This window comes from Perca flavescens, chromosome 7, assembly GCF_004354835.1.
Source record: "Perca flavescens isolate YP-PL-M2 chromosome 7, PFLA_1.0, whole genome shotgun sequence".
Taxonomy (NCBI): Eukaryota; Metazoa; Chordata; class Actinopteri; order Perciformes; family Percidae; genus Perca; species Perca flavescens.
The window spans coordinates 20418927-20440833 of NC_041337.1; the positions used below are offsets into that span (position 1 = coordinate 20418927).

Here is a 21907-nt window from a genome sequence, read left to right on the forward strand (position 1 = left end):
TATACAACTGTGGGATTTATACAAATGAGTGGGATGCCCCTTTAAATAAGTTCAAAAGCTGAAAAAAAGTCATACACGGCTAGACAGTAACCCATATCAATTTATTATAAACACTGTACATTTATCATTTTCAATCCAAACAAGAATATTCTGGTGCGATGCTTTGAGCCATCCTAATCTATATATACTAAAGCTAAAACACTGATGAGTCGTCATTGACCTTTTAAAACATTTTTTTTCTCTCCAACATTTAGGTTTTGATTCAGTGACTTAGAGTGCCTGCAGTGTAAAATACACATTATTTAACAGAAATAACATTTCATTTTAGAAAGCATCTACTGAGGGTGGTCATACACATTTATAAGCTTAAAAATAAAGGTTTCTAAAAAGTATTATTCTAGCAGCATTCTTTGGACTTTTATTAAGGCTAGCAACAACAGTGTTGGACAAACAAAATTAGTTCCATTAAAAAAAGTCTCATCAGTACAGAATTAACTTATCCACTCTGGATATTAACAGTAAAACAAATACAGTACTTGTAGTGCAAAGTCATCTCTCCTGCAGTGGAGAGCTGCGTGGAGATGAAGGGCCGAATGAGAGATTGAAACCAATTGGAACAAATTTCTGGAAAACAAAAACATACAGTAGATAAATATTCATATTAACTTGTATGTCTGTGAATATACACACATAGAATATGTATGTATATGTTTTAAAGTATTATGTTCAGTGTTGGATGCCACTGTCCAACTAAATGTGATAACTTGTCGGGTTGAAGCACTGCACTATGTTGTATCGTACGGTGTTGTAAATTAAAGGAATAGTTCAATAAATTGGGAAATAAGGTAATTTGCTTTCTTGCTTTCCAAGGTGGCAAATACCTTTTATAGGCAGTTTATTTGTGAATACTCAAAATACTCAAAACCTGCTTAGATTTAGTGTAGTGTGGTTTTAGGGCACAGCATCAATCTGGACCTACAGCATCGCTGTACTAAACTCATTCATTGATGCTCTCAGCTCTGGTTAAAGATATTGTTAAAAAAAAAATGGATTAAAGACTCCTATTCAAAACTATTATGTCAGTGATTTGATATAGAAATGGCACACATTTTTCTGTACGTGCACACTGTCAGCGGTGTACTCACAAAGGACTCTTCGGAGTGCAGGATGGAGGCCAGCGGGTTCCCACATCGGGGCTGAAGGGGGAGAAACCCGGGAGCAGCGGGGACAGACCCTGAGGTGTAGGAGGCCACCTCCTCGTCTATACGAAGCTCCTCCAGACAAGGAAGACGCTTACGCAGCATTGCCACTGCAAGACTCGGAGCACAAGTCTTCTGTACAATGAGGTCTGTAATAGAAAGTCACACTTCAAAAACATATTCACAATTCAGGAAAATGTTGACTGTACTGTATGTGTAATACTATAGAATGGATTATTTTGAGATGTCAGTGTTACCTCTGTGCAGACTCTGAACCGAAGGGTTGGTCTGACAGACTGGCACTGACACAGAGGACATCTCTTCTTGTACTGGCAGCACCGGGCCATGCGGCTCGTGGCGCTTCTCAAAACGTGGAGCTCTTAACAAGGTTTTGCCAGTTGAAAAAAAAATGACAGACTCTCTTTGCGGTGCTTGGAAGAACGGCTGTCCTCCCACAATGCTCTGCTCCTCCTTGACCTCCTCCTTCTCGCTGCTGACCCTGCTCGCCTCTGCCTTTTCTTCACAGTGGGATGTAGTCTGGAGGAGTGAGGGAGGACACAAACAGAATACAGTGATTTTTCAGTATATTTTACATAAATAACGAGAACTGAATTCAATATGGATCTCTGTATGGCTGGAAGGTTTGTTTACAGTTGTGGCTTGAACTGGGAGCTGCCCTGCTCGTGTCTCGGGATCTTTGTCAGCCACATTTGTGCTCTGCTCGTCCTCTTGATCATCAAATAATCTCTGGACAATCTCCTGCTCACAAACAAGAAAGCCATATGAACTGTGGTACGGAGCAAAGTATGATTATTTCTGGTTAAAGATATATGATAGTAGTAGTAAAAGGCTTCAGATCAAAATGAAAACAACACTGCATAATGTTAAACATACTCGTTTTAGTTATTTTATTAATACAGTAAAAGGTGCGCTTTTAATGTGACAGTGGTGTAGGATCACCGGCACAGACTTATAAAATTTGCAATCCGCTCTATACATGCTGACTTTGATAATTAATTAATTAGTTAACATCTTCAGCATCCCAAAATCTTGGTGAGTTCTGATTACATGAGGTTGTTTTCATCTCCATCCTCTAATTTCAAAACCAACATCAAACATAGTTGTTGTTGTTTTTTTTTTAACATGTTCAGACCTGCAGAGAGATACATATCCTTTATTTTACTCCCATAACATAAATGGCGCTCAAACATTTCTCTTCCACCAACAGATGGTACAGCTTAATATGAACACATTTTTACATTTCTGAAATGCTGCATCCATTAAGTGTATCTGAAAATCAGAAAGTGATCAAGCCTTTGTTGTAGCTGCCTTGAATTGGTTGAAAGAACAATTTTGGCTTTGAGTGTGGCTGAACTTTATTCTGCACATACAGATTATGCATCTCTTTTTGTTTTGTGTTAGACTTTTGAACGGATGTGTGGAAAAACTTTCTAGGCATGTTATAAAATTGACACGGTATCCTGCTCTCACCTCCTGGTGCGGCTGAAGGTTGGCTTTGCAGCTCCGCAGCCCGGGAGTGCCGCTGTACCATGACTGTTGTGTCGACAGATAACATTTCTGAAAACAGCAGCATGGTGAAATAAGGCACTGACTGTGAGAAACACCACGTACTAAACAGACAGAGCGTCAACATTCAATGCATGTAAACTGACCATAGCAGACATGGGCTGATGCCTGGTGTTGCGGACCCTCTGTGGAGTCCAGTTCTTCTGTGGAGTCTCTTCGACTGCTAGTGAGGATAAAACAGCAGCGTCACGTTTGGGTACAGGGACAAAGGATAAGGATGCATTAGGTTTCCTAAGATAACAAGAACAACGATTCTGCATCTTACCTGCTGGTCCTCCGGTCGCCTCTGCACGATTCTTTCTAACCGGCACTCTCTGAGCCTGAGAAGCAACACAGTAAATTAAACTGTGCTTGGGTTTCGAAAGAAATGTAATAAGATTTTTTTTTTTTTTTTTTTAAAAGAGCCAAAGGGAAAACTAATTTGATGTATACATACTGTGTAAATTGAAGTGCCCCTGCCTGATGGACAGACAGAGCTTCGGGGTGTGGACCCCACAGGCCCTCGACCCTTCACTCCCTCGTTCTGCAGGATACTTTGCAGTGCAGCGGGGTCTGGGGAGAACGGCATCGACTTCATTGATCCTGTAAGAAGAGCACAAAGAGAACAGACTCAAGTGACATGCAAAGGTCGCATCTAACTCAGTGCGAGAAAGTGAAAAGGAGTATTACCCAAAATGTCCAACTACTGCTTTCATCCAAAAATAGTTAGCGGCCCAGAAAAATACATAAATGTACTAAGACATAACTTCACAATTCTGTAAATGGTTTCACTCTAAACAACCGTTCATGAAATGAGAAGACATGACATTTCTAATTTCACCCGGTCGTTGTGATTGGGTTTACCAACTTTTATATCTACTGTGATCACATACTGTTTATTCAGGTACACATTATGTTTCTAAGCTTGTGCTTACCGGTAGTGGGTCCAGTTTTTTGTCGACTCTTCATGACAGACACTCGCTGGGGCTGCAAACAAGAGAATCACCAGCAATTGGTTATTAAAACACATTTAATAGATTTATAACAAAAAATGGTGAAAAGTCACGATTCAGACAAAAATAAACATTCAAAACCACAAATAAAAAAACTTCAGTGAAAGTGTAGGGACCAAAGGCATTGTAAAAGAAGGAAGTAGGGCTGGGCGATATGGAGAAAATCAGATATCACGATATTCTTGACCGAATATCTCGTCTCGATATCGATATTGCGGCGATATTCTAGGGTTGACAAATGGGGCTTTTACAAAATATCTTCACACTTAGATTTTAGATAAACAGTCATCAGTAATGTGGACATAATGTCTAAGTGGGGAAAAGGCAAATAATAGAACAGCTAGAACAGTAAATCACTTTACTGTAATGCAGCCTTTAAAACCAGGAAAAGACACTACTTATGTCATATCACGATATGAGGATATCCAAAATCTAAGACGATATCTAGTCTCATATCACGATATCGATATAATATCGATATATTGCCCAGCCCTAGAAGTAAATGAGAATTATAAAACCAACTCACCAGAAAGTTATAGGGTTTGGAGAGTGAATTTGCAGATCTCAGACCTGTGGCACTTACTCCTTCGTTCCGGAGGATACTGAGCAAAGCCGCATGATCAGACTGGAAGTTCTCCCCTTTGTCTGAAATACATAGGACACACTGGTTACTGCTATTCACATGGAAACCTAAATGAGCAATGTAGTTAAAGTCCCAACTAAAAAAAAGAGAGAGCAGGCAATCATGACAATCCCAAATATTCTAGCTATCTCATTAATAATAAGCTACACTGGTATTATTTTACAGGTGAAATACATTCATCTCCATGGAGAAATGCAGTTGTTGCAGCAGTATTAAAAATGTCCAATTAGTGCACTGTAGGTAAAAGCAAACAGATAAATCAAAACCTATATTCAAAAGTATTGTAAGTAGTGTTGCTCCATTTATTTAGCCCCCACTCATTAATAAAGATCAGGTGGACAAAATAATAGAAACACGTGTCAGTATAATATACAATATACAAAACAGCACCACAAACAATCCTTCAAAATGACCAAAATATTGAATCAACACCTGAACATTACAACCTTCATGAAGTGTAGGATTTATTACAGGGCTGTTGAATTAGACTGCATTAGTTTTAGTTAAGTGTACCTTATAAACTGGCAACTGAGTGCATAAACACAAATGAGTCTACATAGATTCAAATGCAGGAAGCAAATATATTCGGTTATATTGTGCACAACACCAATGGAAGTGTACTGCTCAAAAGCAATGACAAGGCGACAACACATTTAACTTACCGGTTGAACTTTTGGAAAAATTCCCCTGTGTGGTCAGCTTCATGTTTTGGTTAGCATGAGACATCTTGGCTGGATCTTTGAGACTGAGCAGGCTCATGTTATCCAAACAGGCTTCTGCACTAACAGTAGGCTGTGCAGAAGAAGCAGCGCTGGCCTGATGCATAGCATTATTTGGAATGGATGATAAAGGATTGGACAAAGTGGCTGAAGTCCTCAATGTGTTGGAAGGCCCAGACTGTCCTGATAGCTGGGATGTACTTCCTGTAGCCTTTCCAATAGACTTCCCTGTACCTTTACTTGAGTCCATATTGTGGTTTAACAAAGCTGGATGTTTAGTAGGTTTCGCGCTTATGTTTTGGGTTTTTAGACGAGCACTGCATACATTGTTTTCAGGTTGGACAGCATGAGTGCCAGTCCTTGATTGTAAAACAGTGGGGGGCTGTTGATTTTCAGTGGCTATTCTTGAGCTCTTGGGCTGAGACAGGTTGAAAGGTACAGGCCTGGTGCATGGCTTTTTCTTCTTAGTTTTCCCCTGTAGGAAAAGTATAAAACATGATTAATCTGATTAAATAGAAAACATTACATTTAAATCTGCAGGACATGAAGGAAGCACTTACAGCCAGAGGTTTCTCCTCCCACCTACAGTGAGATTTACTGAAGTCGGACGGAGTCGGAAGACAAAGGGACTTTGCAAGCACTGGAAGCCTACTAACACCTGGCCGCACAGGTGCCCTCCTGCCCATTTCAGAGTTTCCTGGATCCAGGTTCTCAATATTCTGGTTGGAAAGGTGAGGTGCAGAGAGGCCTTTGGAAGGCTTTGGGTGCGCTGGCATTTTGTTATGTTCATTCTTTGTTCTGTGTGGAGATAGCCAGTCAGTCGCAAAATAATAAATGCAATTAGAGTTACACATGGTTTGATTTTTTTTAAATTGTATTACTATTGCCAATACCAGAGTTTTGGTACCAATACCAAACACATTTCTTGAGAAATATTTAAATTTCTCTCTTGTTTTTTGTTTAACAAAAGAAGCCAAAGTGTGCAAATGTTAAATGTCTAAATACAAGCAGCCACACAAAAAAATGTTGCCTAAAGAAAAAGCAGCCACACATCCATCACCTATCTGATTCAAACAATAAGTAAACAAGATTACAAATATGACAGGACATTCAGTGGCAGCTTTTGGTACTTTCTAGTTGCATTAACTGGCTTACCTCATGAAGTCACTGCGGATTTTGTTGTGACTTTGCTGACGAAGGACTGGAGAGGAGTCCATGATGATAGCAAGGTGTGAAGAGCAACTAGAGGAGCAACAAATGGCAACCAAGCTTAAACACTACGGCTACTAGTAAACTGTGCACAGAGATAGACTAAATGCACAAATCATGCACCAGCAGAAACATTAAAAAACAGACTACAATTTATTTCAAAGTTTCAACAATTCACAATTTGACCGCTCCAACGTTACCAAAGATTGGAAGCAAGAAAAACAAACAAGTTAAGAAAGCTAGAGCTCAATGTAGCCAAATGCCAAGCACAGTAAAAAAAAAAAATCTTTTCATGATCATGCATTAAATAATGGCATTTATTAGCCTGATCAAGTATCTATGCCTGTGCACGTTGCAAACCAACGTGTTGACTAGCCCATATTGAGAAGATTAGTAGATTAGCGTTAGCTTTGATCGAGCAGGCTAACGTTTACTTCAGCTGTTTTAATGTCAAATCTTTTCTCGTGAGCATATGCTACATACACACGTAGAGCCGTTTATTACATACGTTACATACTTTAAAATAGAAAAGTGCCTCTGTTACTTTCTTCTGTACATCCAATAAAGTACTTCTGATACAATTAATTCCAAATGGTTTTCCAGGCGTTATGTGCAGGTTTAAAGATCCCTTGTTATGTCCTTCTACCTTTTACTCCGCAGTCAGTCAACTTCCTGGACTCGCAGCAGTTTTGTAAAAAGCGGGCTTAGCCATTGGTTGCAACAAGAAACCGTACTAACCAATGACTGCGCGCACTTTGGTGATGACAACATTGTCAACCAATGAGCAACGGATTTTCATAAACAGCTCCATGGTAACGACGCGAAAGTTGTTTAACCACGTGATTGCTTTTTGCCGCGGCCAAAGACAATTTGCTGTCCAGCTTCTGTGGGACAAAGTGACTTCTTTGGCTAACCAAAACATAAAAGACGCACAAGAACATCTCCACAGCGCTGTGCGTGACTTACTGACTAGTTAATTTACCCCAAAGAAAGGAGCTCTAGGTTCTAGATGGATATATCTGTCGTGACCCCGTTAATGTTAGCTACCTCTTCATTATTTTCATTACTAGCTAGATTATTTATTTGAAATGCTCTCGATAAAACGTGAGATGTGGCTAGACGTATAAAGCCAGGGTAATGTTGGCTAGAAGGTAGCCTACATTTACATACATAGCTAGCATACATACTGGTAGGTTGTACATTGTTAACAATGTAAAAGACTCACATAAACAATATAGTTAATTTTAATTTATACTTTTTATTGATCCCCAGTGGGAAAATTACTATTTTTACTGGGCTTTTAACTTTAGCTAAATTAAATGGGCGTTAGCTAGCTAGCTAACGTTATATATGTAGCTAACGTTTACACAACCAAGCTAGAGCTAACGTTATTTGCTAGCTAATTTAATTAACGTTATAAGCTAATTTATGTGACAGTTAACACTAGCTAGAGCAAAAGGTATAAGATAAAACTAGTTAGTTTGTAAATAATACAGTGGTAATAAAATAACTACTAATGAAATTGTTCTAATTTTTGCTATGAAAAACTGTTCTCTTTTTTTCCCCGATTTACCAGCCTTTGAAGGCGGCAGAGGTGCAAAGTAGATACTTGAGTAGGCTACAATTATGAGGTATTTGTGCTTTACTTGAGTATTTCTATTTTATACTTTATACCTATCTACATTTATTTGACTTTAGTTGCTCCCTACTTTGCATATTAAGATTTTCTGAGAACACTTATGACATTTCATTTTATTTATAAAACAGTATGCCTTGTGATAACGAGTAGGCTACCCAACAATATACGTAGATGGTGAAAATGATCTCCACTTCGACCACCTACATACAAGATTAAATTCTGATTACACCTTAACGCATCAGTAATAATACAACTATACATGGGTTTCTCAGCAACGTCATCACTGCTTGCGCACGCAACCGGGGGGCAGAAAGAAGACGTGTTTTGTGTAGCTAGCTAGCTAGTAGCGGCATAGCGTAAGTCAAAATGCCAAGGAGTTGTTGCGTAGTTAATTGTACAAACAGAGCCAGTGATGGGTGCCTGATGTTTAACATACCTAGGGGGAAGCATGCTTTTGCCAAAAACCGGCGGAGGTTATGGCTTCAAGCCATAAGAGGGGCAGATTGGAGTCATATGCAAGAGTCAGGCTCCCATTGTATCAATCAAAAAAGTTGCAGCTTGTGGTTGTTCAGCTAAGTGATATCTACCTGTCAGGGCTGTGGTACTCGCGTCCGGACCATAGACAATTAAAGGTCCGGACTCGAGACAAGTTTAGACAGCTAGCTAAAGCTAAGCCGATGTTTTGCTAACGTTAGCGCAACAGTGTTAGCCTAGCCTACTAGGTAAATATTACGACTGCCTTCGGAGTTTACTATATCTGCGATGGGTGGGTTTTTGTTACATTACATACAAAGCTAACTGGCTATAGTTAGCCTACATTAGCTAGCGGACATTAGCTAACGTTTCCGAGACAGTGGCAGTAGAGCTTCGGCGAGCTAACCAAGACAGTGTTATCGTCCTCTCGCCCACAATCAACTTCTGCTGCGAAAAACAATCAACCTACAGTGATGTTTTGAAACTAACATATCGTACCTTTTCCCAGAAATCCTGGCCATTATTTTAAGACATAAACCAACCATAAGGGTACACTCAGGAGTAACCCTGCTGCTAACACGGGCTATTACATTAGCCTAAAATGATAATTATAGCCATACATATATATCACAGTAACACTGCAAAATGAAAGACCGACAAACAGATCCAACTAAAATCATGTTTTATTGAGTCAGCAGTTATATACAAACAATAAGGAATGCTTAAAGGAATACGCCACCGGAATGCATGTCGAAATTCTAGCAGCGATGTTTCCCCATTGGAATGAATGGCAAACAGAGCTATAGCGAGAGCTATAAACGAGAGCTCTCCAGCTCACAAAAAATGATTAAATTGTAATCGGTCAAAAACGTTAGCTTTATAAGACCATAGAGTATGTGTTATATAAATACCATGACGAAATTCAAAGTGTAATTAAAGCTGCGAGCAGCAATGGACGGGCCCTCGCGCCTCTGCGCGTCGGGGTTACCGGCAGACGCCGCTCCTTGCGACCGTGCATTTAGGTGGCACTCAGACGCCGCAAACCGTCACCAATGAAAAGGGAACTCCCCGCCGAGTTCAACGATACCTTACACAAGACTCTACGTCATACGGTTCATTAGCTGTGAAAGGGGGCGTGGCTTAAACGTAGGGGGCGGGGCTCAGGGGGACTGCAGGGGCTCAATTTTCGTAACTTTCTAGGGGGCGCTAGCGAGCCATTTTTGTGCGCCTATTCCCGAAACCCTTCAAATACGTAACTTTTCAACAGACTTGATGCGACCGCCAAATTTGGTGAGTTTTTGAATATGTTAAGCCCCTCAAAAAGCCAATTCATTTGACGGGAAAATAATAGAAAGAAAGAAAGAAAGAAAGAAAGAAAGAAAAATAATAATTCCTTCAGTTTCAATAGGGCCTTCGCCGCTGTCGGCGCTCGGGCCCTAAATATATGCAATGTATGTCGAAAGTCTAGCCGCGAGGTTTCCCCATTGGAATGAATGGCAAACAGAGCTGTAGCTAGCTTCTCATAACGACAGCTCTCCAGCTCACAAAAAATGATTAAATTGTAATCGGTCAAAAACGTTAGCTTTGTAAGACCATAGAGTATGTGTTATATAAATGCCATCACGAAATGAAGGGACTAAGACAATGTGCACTGAGACAAAAATGCGTTTGCATTATCGGACCAGCTCACCAATCTTTCTGCCCCTGGTATGCGCACGCACCCTGTAATGTTTGTAAACAGGAAACCCGTCTATATAATGGTAATATAGTTTAAAACTGTACTAAAATGTACAATGTATCAAGGACTTTAACTTGTGAGTGAAACTAATGAAATATTTTTATATTGTGTTATTTCTACTTTAAAGGATGTGAGTACTTCTTTCACCACTGGAAGGCAGGATCAGATCATGTAGTAAACAATCAGACCCTCCCTCTCCATTAGTGACTATGGACGGCCTGCAGGTGTCGCTGCCAGAAGGTTGGTAAAGCCTCATGCCTGCCTGACAGCAGCAACACAGTGTGGGTGTCTGCCTGTCACCCAGGGGCCCTGTGTCAACAGCAGAGGGAAGAAGAAGAGACGTGGAGGAGGAAACCAGAAAGTAACTTTGCTGCAGACATGGACCTGCGGTCTGAGCTGCTCAAGTCCATCTGGTACGGTTTCACAGCCCTGGATCTGGAGAAGAGCGGTAAAGTGTCCAAGTCTCAGCTGAAGGTGAGTGGGGGGGGGGGGTGGGGGTCCTCTACCTGTAAAATTAGACTTTTATTCGTCTTTTTACTCTGCTGCCTCATTTCTTACCTCAATTCATTTTCCATCACGTGGGCTCGCTCTGAGGAGGATGAGGTGAAAATATTTGAAATGCTCAGCAAACTAAATGTCACAAATGCATTTGTTCTTTGGTCTTTGTTACATTTGATTCTGTGCTTCAGGAAATAAGTGTGTACGCAATCTGATAATACTTATCATCCTCAACATTTCCTGTGTTTTTAAATCAAGTGCTGTCCAACAAGGAACAAGTTTGTTCTCTATATTTCGATAAAAATGCTTTCACTGCTGAAAGAGGGCACAATATGCACCTCTGTCTGGCAAGAGCACGAGAGTACCAGTTTGCTTTCAGTCTTTATATGAATGGGAGCCCTCATCTCCAAGCTGTACTTAACACTGGACCTCCATGTACCAGCTTGTAGTGCAAAGGGTTCTCTGGCACTGGACCTGACCAGAGAACAGCAAGTTGAATAGACATGAGCCTGTATACGTCAAAAGAACATTGTTACAGTGAGAGCAAGGACAAAGTGGAAACATGTTGGTGATTGTTGTTTCCAGCCACAGGGCGTCAATGAAGCCACTGTATTTTTGTTGATCTCATTGTTATGTCACTTCTTGGTCTTGTTGTGTATAAGACTTCATTTCCAGCCACCTCCACGTTCCTGCGATATGCTCCCTGCCACTGGCCCACAGCAAGTCAGCCTCATGACTTGGCTTATCCCCCTCATGCATGCAGCCTGTGTACAGGCACCATGTTCTTTAGACGCGCTCAAAGAAAGCAGTTTGCTTGCCGTGGCCTCAAAACTGACAGATGTTGTAGTGCACTGGAGACTAGAGACAGGATGTGGTTATGGCTCAACACACGGAGACTGGTTGTCTGATAACATGCAACAGATCTCTTAAGACATTGCATGCTCTCATTTGAAGACATGTATTGCAGTGAAAGTACTAATAGTAGTAGTAGTACACTGATTACATATAGTAGTTTATGTAACTTATAATTTACTTTAAAGAACAAACAAAAAACATATAACCTACAAATCTTCTGAATTGTTTTCATGTTTTTTCATCTTTTATTTTGTATTGCCTATTATCACATTTTTTATTCATATTATATTCACATTTCTATTTTCATGCACATTTTTCAATCTTATAACTATATTTTTTAGTTTGTCAGTCACCTGTAAAGCACTTCGAGCTCCACTGAATGTATGAAAACTGCTGCACAAATTTAGATTTTATTGGTTTTAAACCAAAAAAAAAGGTTATTTTTTGCAGTTCAAACAGTGGGTCTTAAAATGTTTGCCATGCAGTATGTAGAGGTGTTGAAATTAATCAAATAATCGATGCATCAAATTGTGGACATGGACGATGCTGCATCGATAATCGGCAGGCTCATAATCATTTCTGTTTACAATTTAGTGTATGCCTAACAACATTTCTGTTTACATATTCTGTTATGTTTTACACATTCAGGAAGTGCCATGTGCTCAGTGCTGTAGTTTTATGTATCCAATTTATCTAGTATTAGAGCACTGCAGAATGTTTTGTTTTTGAAGCTTGAAAAGCTATGAATTAAATCCTACATGGCTTTAATAGAAACATTTATTTGATGCATCGTGATGCATCAAGATGCATTGAGATATGGAATCGAATTGAATCGCTGACATGATAATCATAATTATATATTAATAATCATTATTTATTTATTTAATTAATTTATTAATATTTCTGTCCTGTACGTTGTGATTTTTCAGGTGCTGTCCCACAACCTGTGCACAGTCTTGTCCATCCCACATGACCCAGTTGCTTTGGAGGAGCACTTCAGGGATGATGATGATGGTCCAGTTTCCAGTCAGGGTTATATGCCTTACCTCAACAAATACATCCTGGACAAGGTGATACAACTCAACTATAACATAATAATATATAACATGCTCTTTTTGTTTTGTCAAATTGTAATGTGTAGTCAAGGATGCTGTTAAAGTTTTTTCAATCTCTGCATTTTGTCATTGTAGGTTATTGAAGGCTCTTTTATTAAGGAAAACGTAGATGAGCTCTGCTGGACGCTTACAGCAAAGAAAAACTACCAGACGGACAAAACCAGCAGTACTGTTCTGCCAGAGAAGGATGCTTTTCGGCTTTGGTGCCTTTTTAATTTTCTCTCTGAAGACAAGTACCCTTTGGTTATGGTCCCTGATGAGGTAGGTTCAACTAGAATATATTTAGATTTAAAGGAATTTCTTCACACTCACTCATTACAATTTCTATCACAAAAAAACTTAAAAATATGCTTTTATTGGAATTATTATATGGGGACTGTAAAAAGCATTTGCTATTGTAAGATTATATAAGCAAACAAATATGCACATCTTGAATCAAAGTTGATAATGGCCGTGTGTAATGATAGTGACACTTGTTTCTAAATTTAGCCACATGGATATTTTTAATTTATTGTGCTCTAGTTGTTGAGAACAGTTCAGAGACTATAGTCAGTAATCTGTGAACGAAAAGTGGTGGTGGATCTACAACCACTTAATACACCCTGCCTGAAACCTTGTTTCTTGCCATTATGGAACGCTGTGCTCTTTTCATGCATCAGTGTGGGCTTGTTTCTCACTTGCAAACTCGGTTTGGTTTCCTGTTGTGTGTTTTTCACAGCTGCTGCCAAGAGAAAGCCCTACATTTCAAAGGCAGACTAGTCTCTGTCATGCTGGGTTTAAGAAAACATCCAGTTTTATTTCAGTATGTGCTTCACACACACCAACCGCTGTACAAAGAAATCTGTGGTGTAATGAGTACTACAGTGTCGTAAATACTGTTACTAAAGTATATTTAATTAAGAAGTAACATAAATAAAAGTGACTCTTGAGAAAGGACATTGTTGGATGTGATCTTTACTGTGGTGTTGTGTTGAAAATTGTAAACTACAAAAAAAAAGTGCAAAAATAAAGTAAAACCAGACTGCTCTGATCCTATCTGCCAATCAACCATTTATTGTGATTAGCTCCCCAACTGTAGTGAAGTAAAAAAAAACTTTAGAGAAAAGTCACAAATAAGTTCAAGTACAAAAACACTCCAAAAAAGATCATAACAGGTACTTGATTATAGTTGAATAAATAATGACCTAGTAACTTCTTCCCCTGAGTATAATGCAGCAAAGACAGATCATTCAAATGAGCCACATTAGTTCTCACTCTCAAGACCTTTGGTTTCTTTTCCTCTTCAGGTGGAGTACCTCCTCAAGAAGATATGTATGGGTATGAGTATTGAGTTCAACTGTGTTGAATTAGAGGACTTCTTCTCCCAAGACTCAGTGCAGCAGAGCGGCATTACTGTTTGGGTTTTTCTGGCGATGATGAACTCGGGAAAGATAACCAGAGGAATTGAAAAGAGCATAATCAGCATGGCTATAGAGGAAGTATACAGGGAGATAGTTGGTGATGTCCTCAAAGAGGTAGGGGACCCATCTGTGACCAGAGGTATGTGTTTGGGTTTCTGACATTCTTCGCATTGTGTTGGTGACAGTATATGTGTGTGTCGGTCGGGGTGTATGCAGGGTTATCTGTGGAAGAAAGGCCAGCTGAGGAGAAACTGGAAGGAACGCTGGTTCACCTTAAGGCCGAGCAACTTGTCCTACTACACCGGGGAGGACCGCAAGGACTGCCAGGGCAACATAGTTCTGGACGGGAACTGCTGTGTTGAGGTAAACAGCTGGAGGTGATCGTCTTTCAAAGCTAAACACTGTTAACACTGGAAAGAACTGCGTATTCATTGTCAGTTTATCCAGAAAGAAAATACATGCTGCTCATCTGCTTTCTTTTGTACATTTGAGTCCAAATATCATTCTTTAAGATAGTGGTATCAAACTTAGGTGTTGGGACTCCTCCCAAGGTGTCGCAAGATGGTTAACAGATTTTTTTGTTTTTTCTTGTGAATTACTGACCAATGTCCAAAGAAAGCATTCAAATTAAACACTTGCTGAATTGCTCAAAATCCCGAGTCATGTGCAACAAGTTACGAGAAGTTGCCTGTACAAAAATTATTGGGGTCGGGAGGAGGGCAGACATTTTTTTGTTTTGTTTTAAAGCAAACCAGTGTTATTTTAATTTGGACCCTTTCCTTGACTAAGGGCTTTTCAGTTTGATCCGTACCAAAATTACAGGTATGAAAACTCCCCTGAACCACGGTCTGGACCAAACAGCCGAACCTTGGTCCAATGAAAATCATTCAAATTGAACCATAGTTCGGTTCATTTGTAGTGTGATATTCTTTTGGATTGTTTAGACTTTCAGACTGATTACAGGTAGAAAAACAACCAGAAAAGGGAAAAACAAGGCAACAAAATAACAACGCAACAAAATAAGCCGTAGTAGCACATGGGGAGAGGAGGAGACCAAATGCTTAACCCTTGTGTTGTCTTTGGGTCAGATTTGACCCGTTGTCTAAATGTCTATATCAGAAATATGGGTTTATAAAATAAAATGGATGATTCCATTAGTACAAAAATCTATACTTTCATTGAATTTTGTGTTTTGTTTTTATTTTTTAGCATTTAAATTTTTTTTTTCAAAACAGTATCTCGACTGAACGTTGACATATGCCATTCTGTGATTATCTTTCCTTTTAATATTAGTCTAAAAAAATCATAATTTCTGCTTTTTAACCAAAGAATAAGGTATAATTTCCTATAAATTAGGTTTATTGACCATGAATTCCAAAAATAAGTGTAAATCTATTAATGATTTGGTGTTAGTGCTGTTTATACATGGTAGTGAAAGGAAGCGTTAAACGTCAAAGTGCCAAAAACATTGAAAAAAGTGATTTTCAGTTTTGACCTGGGAGGATGATGCATGGTTGAATGGAAGACAACACAAGGGGTTAACTGACATTTAGTCCGACGTCTTTATAAAGAGTTAGTTGGGAAAAACTCCAAAATTCCAACACTGAAAGTGTACAAAGAATTTAAGATGATGTATCCAATTTAAACCTTAGTAGAGTGCTCCATTGATTTAGTGTTGCACTTCTATAACAATGTCCTAATCACAATGGACGATTAAAAACAAATTACAAAGAAGTCAAAATCGATGCAATCAGAGAGTGTGTCATGGTAGTAGTGGCTAGCCGCACAGATCTGGTAACCTCACCAACCATTTATCAGATTTCAGGCAGCTCCGTCTGGATCCACAAAAGGATTTAGACGTCTATTTTCACATATGCAGTAGTACTCCCCAAGACCTGTTCCGCTTTAACAGCTTTTACTTTTTTTTTACTACGCAGTTTACTCACAATGGACACAACTTCCTTTAGTCTGCTTTCTGTTAAGATGCATAGTGCAGTGTTACTAATCACTTCAGCCACCCCCCCTCCCAAAAAAAAGAGAGAAAATTACGTAAACCTCCCGCTTTTCTGAACCTCTCTACCCACAATAATTTTCATACAGTCCCTAAGTAGACATCTTTATATTTAGGTGTCATAATCCCAAAAGGTTACGATTCATCAAGTTTATAAAATACACAACAGGGGCGCCCAGTTAGCTCAGTTGGTAGAGAGGGCGCCCACGTATAGAGGTTTACTCCTCGATGCAGTGGGTACGACTCTGACCTGCGGCCCTTTGCTGCACGTCATTACCCCTTCTCTCTCCCCGTTCATGTCTTCAGCTGTCATGTCAATTAAAGGCCTAAAAAGGCCCCCAAAAAAAGAATCTTTAACAAAAAAAGGTGGAAACTAAATGTTGTTTTGGTTCAGATTTCTTCAAAAATCTCACACGGCTCAAGTGAACTGAACTCTACATTAGTGTGCCAGCCTCGCTCTCATGAATGACCCATTCTGTAACTGAAGCCTCCAGTCGAGCGATTGTTACCTGGGCTTTTGACATGAGCACAGGGTCAATTAGTAGCTCATCAATGCCACACAGTACCACACAATACCACACCGAGTAATGACAAAGAAAAGTTATTGTTTTCAGCAAGAGCACTACACACTGCAACATGTGGTACTCTAAAGGAAACCAAGCAATCATTCTAAAATCATGCTTTATTATAGGAAGTAGACGATCAAATATTGTTTGGCTCAAAATGGATCAAAAACGTCTTTAACCCTGTGAGTTCACCATTTTTTTTCTCCTCACCACTGTTTATTTGAGAAATGGTCACAACAAATGTAACAAGAGAAGTGAAGGAGGAATATGTATTCAATAAAATGAATGTTTTCCTCGTTGAACAGGTGCTACCAGACCGGGATGGGAAGAGGTGCATGTTTTGTCTGAAAACCCTCTCCAAGACTTATGAGATGAGTGCCTCAGACACCAAACAGAGACAGGAGTGGACTACAGGTCAGAGGAGACTCACATTGATTGAAATGAATCACTACTAAGTCATGGATCGATCTTAAAAGCTTCATTTTCATATGAAGACTTTAAACACTGTCTTCTTCACAGCCATTCAAACAGCTATCAGGCTGCATGTGGAGGGGAAAACGTCTCTCCACAAAGATTTGAAGATGAAGCGTCGCGAACAGCGGGAGCAGCGGGAGAAGAGACAGCAGGCCAAGGAGGAGGAGCTGCACAGGCTGCGGGCCCTGCAGGAGGAACGGGAGCGTAAGCTAGCGGAGTTGGATCTTCTGAAGGAGGCGCAAAAGCAGGCTCAGGCCCTCCTGGAGCAGGACGAGCAGAGGAGGCGTCAGCAGCATGAACAGCTCCAGCGGGCCCTGGAGGTCCAGCTGCGAGAGGCTGAGGAGGTGAGTGTGGAGGCAAAAAAAATAAAAAATAAAACGAAGAAAAGAGTTTGAATTCAGAAGCAAAAAGATTTGAGCGTTGATTCCTTCTTGCTTCTTGCTCAAGGCTCGGGTCAGCATGCAGGCCGAGATGGCTCTAAAAGAGGAAGAGGCAGAGAGGCAGAGGAAGAGGATCCAGGAGCTGGAGGAGATGCAGAAGCGTTTAGAGGAGGCGCTGCAGCAGGAGATCAAAGCCAGGCGAGATGAGGAGGCCTTCCGCTACGCTCAAGCAGGGTAGAGTGTTATGTTAGAGACATATGCACCTTCACAGCACAATAAGAATGTATTTGTTTTGGTTAAGAGCTTGCAAACATGAATCTGTTAGCTGGAAGAAAGAAGGTGCTCTTGTGTGCTGACAGCAGATATTAAACTCAGCTGTTGAAAGGTTCATGTTGCGTTATGTTCCTGAGGAAGTTGAGCTACCAACAGAGGAAGTTGTTAAACGCTGTCTTCAGTCAGATCTATTGTGTTGCCGTTTCTGTGCTCTCTAAACCTTTTCACGTGAAAGTTTCTGATTATTTTGAGCACATTAATCTGCAAACAGCTCGCATTATGCTCTGTGCATCTTTGCTCACTGTGATGTCTGAAACATTATAGACCTATTTGATCCATTTAAACAATGAGAAGTCAATCATACATTTTTAAATGAAAATGCTATTGTTTGTGTTCTCTGTGGTGTCCAGGTTACTGGCAGAGGAAGAGGAGAAAATGAAGGCCCTGATGAGACTGCAGGAGGAACAGGAGGAGTACATCCTGAAGACACAGAGAGAGAAGCAGGAGCTGAAACAGGAAATGGAGGCCAAGTCCCGGTCCCTGGACGAGGCGCAAAGGCAGCTGGAGGAGGTCCGCGCCAACCGGCACAGGGTTGACCAGGATGTAGTGGTAAGAACCAATAAATACAGGCCTCACAGTTAAATGAGAAAACAATCATCAAATCATCAAAACTACATTTAGCTGAGTCCAAGCTATTGATCTCTTTGAGGAAATGTTGCTTGTTGGGGATCTGGTGTGATAGTGCTGCTGTTTCGGCTTACATTTTATGTTGCACACCTGTTAGTTGGATTTCAAGCCTATACTACTTGTATTAATTCAATACATTTTATTTATTAATTTGTGTTAATTTAACCAGGTAAGCCTGTTAAGATTTAAATCTCATTTACAAGGATGGCAGAGCCAAGACGACGCCACCTACATGTAGTTTCAGACAGGGCAGGACATTACAATATACAGTATAACACATACAGCTTTTATGGTCTGTCCTTTAAAACAGTTCAGTGATTTTAAAGTCCAACCAGCAGCGCAGTTTTAAACAAGTGTCAAACAACCGAGTCTAACTCGTTCACTTATGCCTCCTATCTATTTACCGAGTCTTACTCTGTCCTTTGGAGACTGTGTGACTTATTAATTTTTTGTTTTCTTTTTTCTTTTAATGGTATCACTAGTACAAAGTGGGGTGTTATTTCTGCTTTGCTAATCTCCCTAAAGAGAGCCAGTATTGAACATGTCTCTATATTGTAATAGTCAATATTTTTTCTTTAAAGGTGGCATGACATGGTGCTCTTTGGATGCTTTTATATAGACCTTAGTGGTCCCCTAATACTGTATCTGAAGTCTCTTTCCCGAAATTCAGCCTTGGTGCATAATTACAGCCACTAGTGCCAGCTCCACAATGAGCTTTCCTTAGTATGTGCCATTTCTGTGTCTGTAGCTATTGAGGAGGAGGGGGGGGCAATGTGGAGGGTGGGGGTGTGGCCTTGACCAACTGCCACTTTGCTCATTTGAAAGCCATGATGTCTCTCTCTCATGGGTGGGCCAAATTCTCTGTGCGGGCAAAGCAGAGAAAGGGGAGATAACCTTGCTCCTTGTGACCTCATAAGGAGAAGATTCCAGATCGGCCAATCTGAGATTTCATTTTCAGGATACCCAGGGCTCGGTTTACACCTATCACCATTTCTAGCCACTGGGGGACCATAGGCAGGCAGGGGGAACTCATATTAATGTTAAAAAACTTAAATTTTCATGCCATGGGACCTTTTAATGTCACAGAACTTTGTAACCTCTTATTACTTAGATACTTAGATTACTTATTACAGATATTTATTTTACTTGTAGTTGGTGGTATTGCTAACAGAAGTTGATGTCTTTATTGCTTGTAGGTATCGGGCATTCATTTTAATGAGCTGCTATTTATCTCTGACAGGCTGCACAGCGGAAACTTCGCCAGGCGAGCACCAATGTCAAACACTGGAACGTCCAGATGAACAGACTGATGCGACCAATCGGACCAGGCGGTACGTGACCCATCTGCATGATGAGACGGTGCATTGTGTGACATGAGAAAAATGTGTAGCTTTAAAAGAGCTTTTTTTTCTACTTTTACACCAGCAGAGGAAGGGAAAAACTTTGACAAAGGGCACTTTTCACAGAATACATTCTGGCATGTCACAGTAGGAAAAGCACAAAACAATAATACAATTATTAAATTAATAATACAATTTATTATGGCTGAATTCCATTTAGCTGCTTCAGTTGCATACTGCCTCTCTGTCACACTGTCATGGTTTACTGGGACACTTGAATAGAAAGGAGCCACGGTTAATGTTATTAGTAACAGCCCGATTAGCCCGATTTCCATCCAAATGAACACAAATTGTAATCAAATTGACAGAAAATAAGCAAAAGATAATGCAAAATAATACTTGTTTCCATTCAAATATTAGAAGTTGAGCACATTAAGATAAACAGCTGATTATCCCGACGGATGCCATTATATCATTGCAGAAGGGCGCAACAAGATGACGTCATTAAAAGAGCGCCAGTCAAACCTCAACTGGCGGAAAACGAAACGATGGAAATATGACATTTCTATTTATGTATCCATTTGAGGAACATTATACTCTTCTCATCGCTCTACACAGATCTGATGTTTTCAGTGTTTCCATACAGCTGTTTTCATGTGAAACACAGGTTGTTTGATAACAAAACGTTACCTCAGTAACTTCATATTATGTGGTGACAAGCGTGTATTTGAAATAATCATTTATGTTTATTGTTACATCATCATTTGAATTATTTCCCCAGAGCGTACTGTAGATTTTTAAATGCCAGCGCTAAATGCGGTCGCTGTGGTTGGGTTGACATTTAACATTGCCTCATGTAAAGAGTTGTGCGACACCATTTTCTTAGATCAGAGATAGTATGTGAATAAAAAAATGGTCATTATATTTCATAGCCTGTTCTGTAAATATATTTCCTGATATTCCTTTTCTATTTCAGCATCCGTTTACAATGTATGATTTCACTTGCCTACTGTAAACGTTCACTCACTTCATTTTCTGAAGTATTGTGTTTGTGCTGTTTTTAGAGAAGAGACCATCGTTGGGAAGCTCCTTCTCAAGCTTCCAGATGCCAACACAGAGAGATCCCGGGCTGCGTCTCAGAAGGAGATCAGGATCAGAGGATCAGGACGAGGAGAGCAAAGAGAATGTTGACACCAGAGCTGGATGTGATTTAGAGAAACGGCACTCCCATGCCTCTAATGGAGATATGGACATCCCCTGAAAAAATTGAATCAGACAGACAGGCTGTGTAGGTCACTTCTGGTCAGTCTGTAAGGTTTTCTGACAGGAAGGGCAAGAGATGAAAAGAGTGGAACATCTACACTTAAAACTGAATTTACTACCAAAAGTACTACCATTTCTATTAAATGTTGAATTTACTGACCTCATTTCACAGAAACAGTTTAAAACATTTGCAGAATTAACTAATGCTTTGACTGCCTGTGTGAGGCCTGTTGTGGACATAAACGATACCTCAGTGCAAAGGAAATGAGCTGTAAGCAAGATCCTGGAAGTACGAAGTAAGTTGTGATGTTTAAAGGCAAATACTTACATACAATGCAAGGGAGCTTATTTGTTTAGCTCTGTAATATAGCCACATAACAATGTTTCATTTTAACATATGTATTTTTGGGGGTGGAGGGTGGCTTGACTTTTTTACATAAAAGTTGGTTAAGTATTAGAGTTTACCGCAATTATATTGGAAGAGTATCACTCATGATCAACAAGAAAGAGAGAGGGAGAAAGAGAAACTCTCATTGAACTTCCGGTTTCTATTGTCAGTTAACATAACAGTTGTAAATAAAGAGTGAATTAATGCCTGATTTCTGCCTGTATCTTTACTGTGTTAGATTATGTGCAGCATGCGATTCAAAGAAATTATTATCTTTGCTGTCAATAAAATCTAAATTTATACTTTACACAATAAATATCTTAAATACTGTTCAAATAAGTTATAAAATTGGTGACATTTTAATTACAAAGACCACACAAAAGTTGAAACCCATTCTGCTGAATTTGCAAACAGCACATCCGCTCGAGTTTGAATTTGAGTCCACGTCATTTTTTCA

General features: G+C 39.8%; 2 protein-coding genes across 8 annotated transcripts; one reads left to right on the forward strand and one right to left on the reverse strand.

Annotated features, from left to right (window-relative positions):
* Positions 1–80: 80 nt before the first annotated feature.
* On the reverse strand, positions 81–7092 carry troap (trophinin associated protein). 3 transcript variants are annotated; one of them, XM_028582545.1, is made up of 14 exons: positions 6996–7092; positions 6296–6382; positions 5701–5938; positions 5084–5615; positions 4305–4423; positions 3701–3752; positions 3223–3368; positions 3052–3106; positions 2873–2949; positions 2691–2777; positions 1851–1958; positions 1457–1736; positions 1146–1348; positions 81–624 (listed from the first exon to the last, which is right to left on the reverse strand). In XM_028582545.1, the coding sequence occupies exons 2-14, from the start codon at positions 6355–6357 to the stop codon at positions 550–552; spliced, it is 2034 nt and encodes a 677-aa protein (XP_028438346.1). In that variant the 5' UTR covers positions 6358–6382; positions 6996–7092; the 3' UTR covers positions 81–549. The 3 variants fall into 3 exon arrangements, with proteins under 3 accessions (XP_028438346.1, XP_028438347.1, XP_028438345.1); XM_028582546.1 differs by having other exon boundaries at positions 2873–2946; positions 6867–7086; XM_028582544.1 differs by having other exon boundaries at positions 6867–7085.
* LOC114558498 (differentially expressed in FDCP 6 homolog) lies at positions 5855–21661 on the forward strand. Of its 5 annotated transcripts, none has more exons than XM_028582549.1 (13): positions 5855–5871; positions 10328–10674; positions 12483–12623; positions 12744–12929; positions 13955–14182; positions 14285–14431; positions 16771–16827; positions 16951–17059; positions 17165–17463; positions 17567–17733; positions 18183–18381; positions 19700–19790; positions 20864–21661. In XM_028582549.1, the coding sequence occupies exons 2-13, from the start codon at positions 10579–10581 to the stop codon at positions 21058–21060; spliced, it is 1917 nt and encodes a 638-aa protein (XP_028438350.1). In that variant the 5' UTR covers positions 5855–5871; positions 10328–10578; the 3' UTR covers positions 21061–21661. The 5 variants fall into 5 exon arrangements, with proteins under 5 accessions (XP_028438350.1, XP_028438352.1, XP_028438349.1 ...); XM_028582551.1 differs by having other exon boundaries at positions 5857–5871; positions 10405–10674; XM_028582548.1 differs by lacking the exon at positions 5855–5871 and adding an exon at positions 7925–7980.
* Positions 21662–21907: the final 246 nt, after the last annotated feature.

What these genes read in the sequence shown, in the direction of transcription:
- troap (XM_028582545.1), bottom strand. Translation starts at nt 6,357, where the DNA reads ATGGACTCCTCTCCAGTCCTTCGTCAGCAAAGTCACAACAAAATCCGC. An exon ending in CCAAACCCTATAACTTTCTG is followed by an intron (nt 3,753 to 4,304) that starts GTGAGTTGGTTT and finishes TCTTGTTTGCAG; the next exon opens with CCCCAGCGAGTGTCTGTCAT. An exon ending in TCCCAGTTCAAGCCACAACT is followed by an intron (nt 1,737 to 1,850) that starts GTAAACAAACCT and finishes TCACTCCTCCAG; the next exon opens with ACTACATCCCACTGTGAAGA.
- LOC114558498 (XM_028582549.1), top strand. Translation starts at nt 10,579, where the DNA reads ATGGACCTGCGGTCTGAGCTGCTCAAGTCCATCTGGTACGGTTTCACA. An exon ending in TGGTTATGGTCCCTGATGAG is followed by an intron (nt 12,930 to 13,954) that starts GTAGGTTCAACT and finishes TTTCCTCTTCAG; the next exon opens with GTGGAGTACCTCCTCAAGAA. An exon ending in GCGACCAATCGGACCAGGCG is followed by an intron (nt 19,791 to 20,863) that starts GTACGTGACCCA and finishes TGCTGTTTTTAG; the next exon opens with AGAAGAGACCATCGTTGGGA.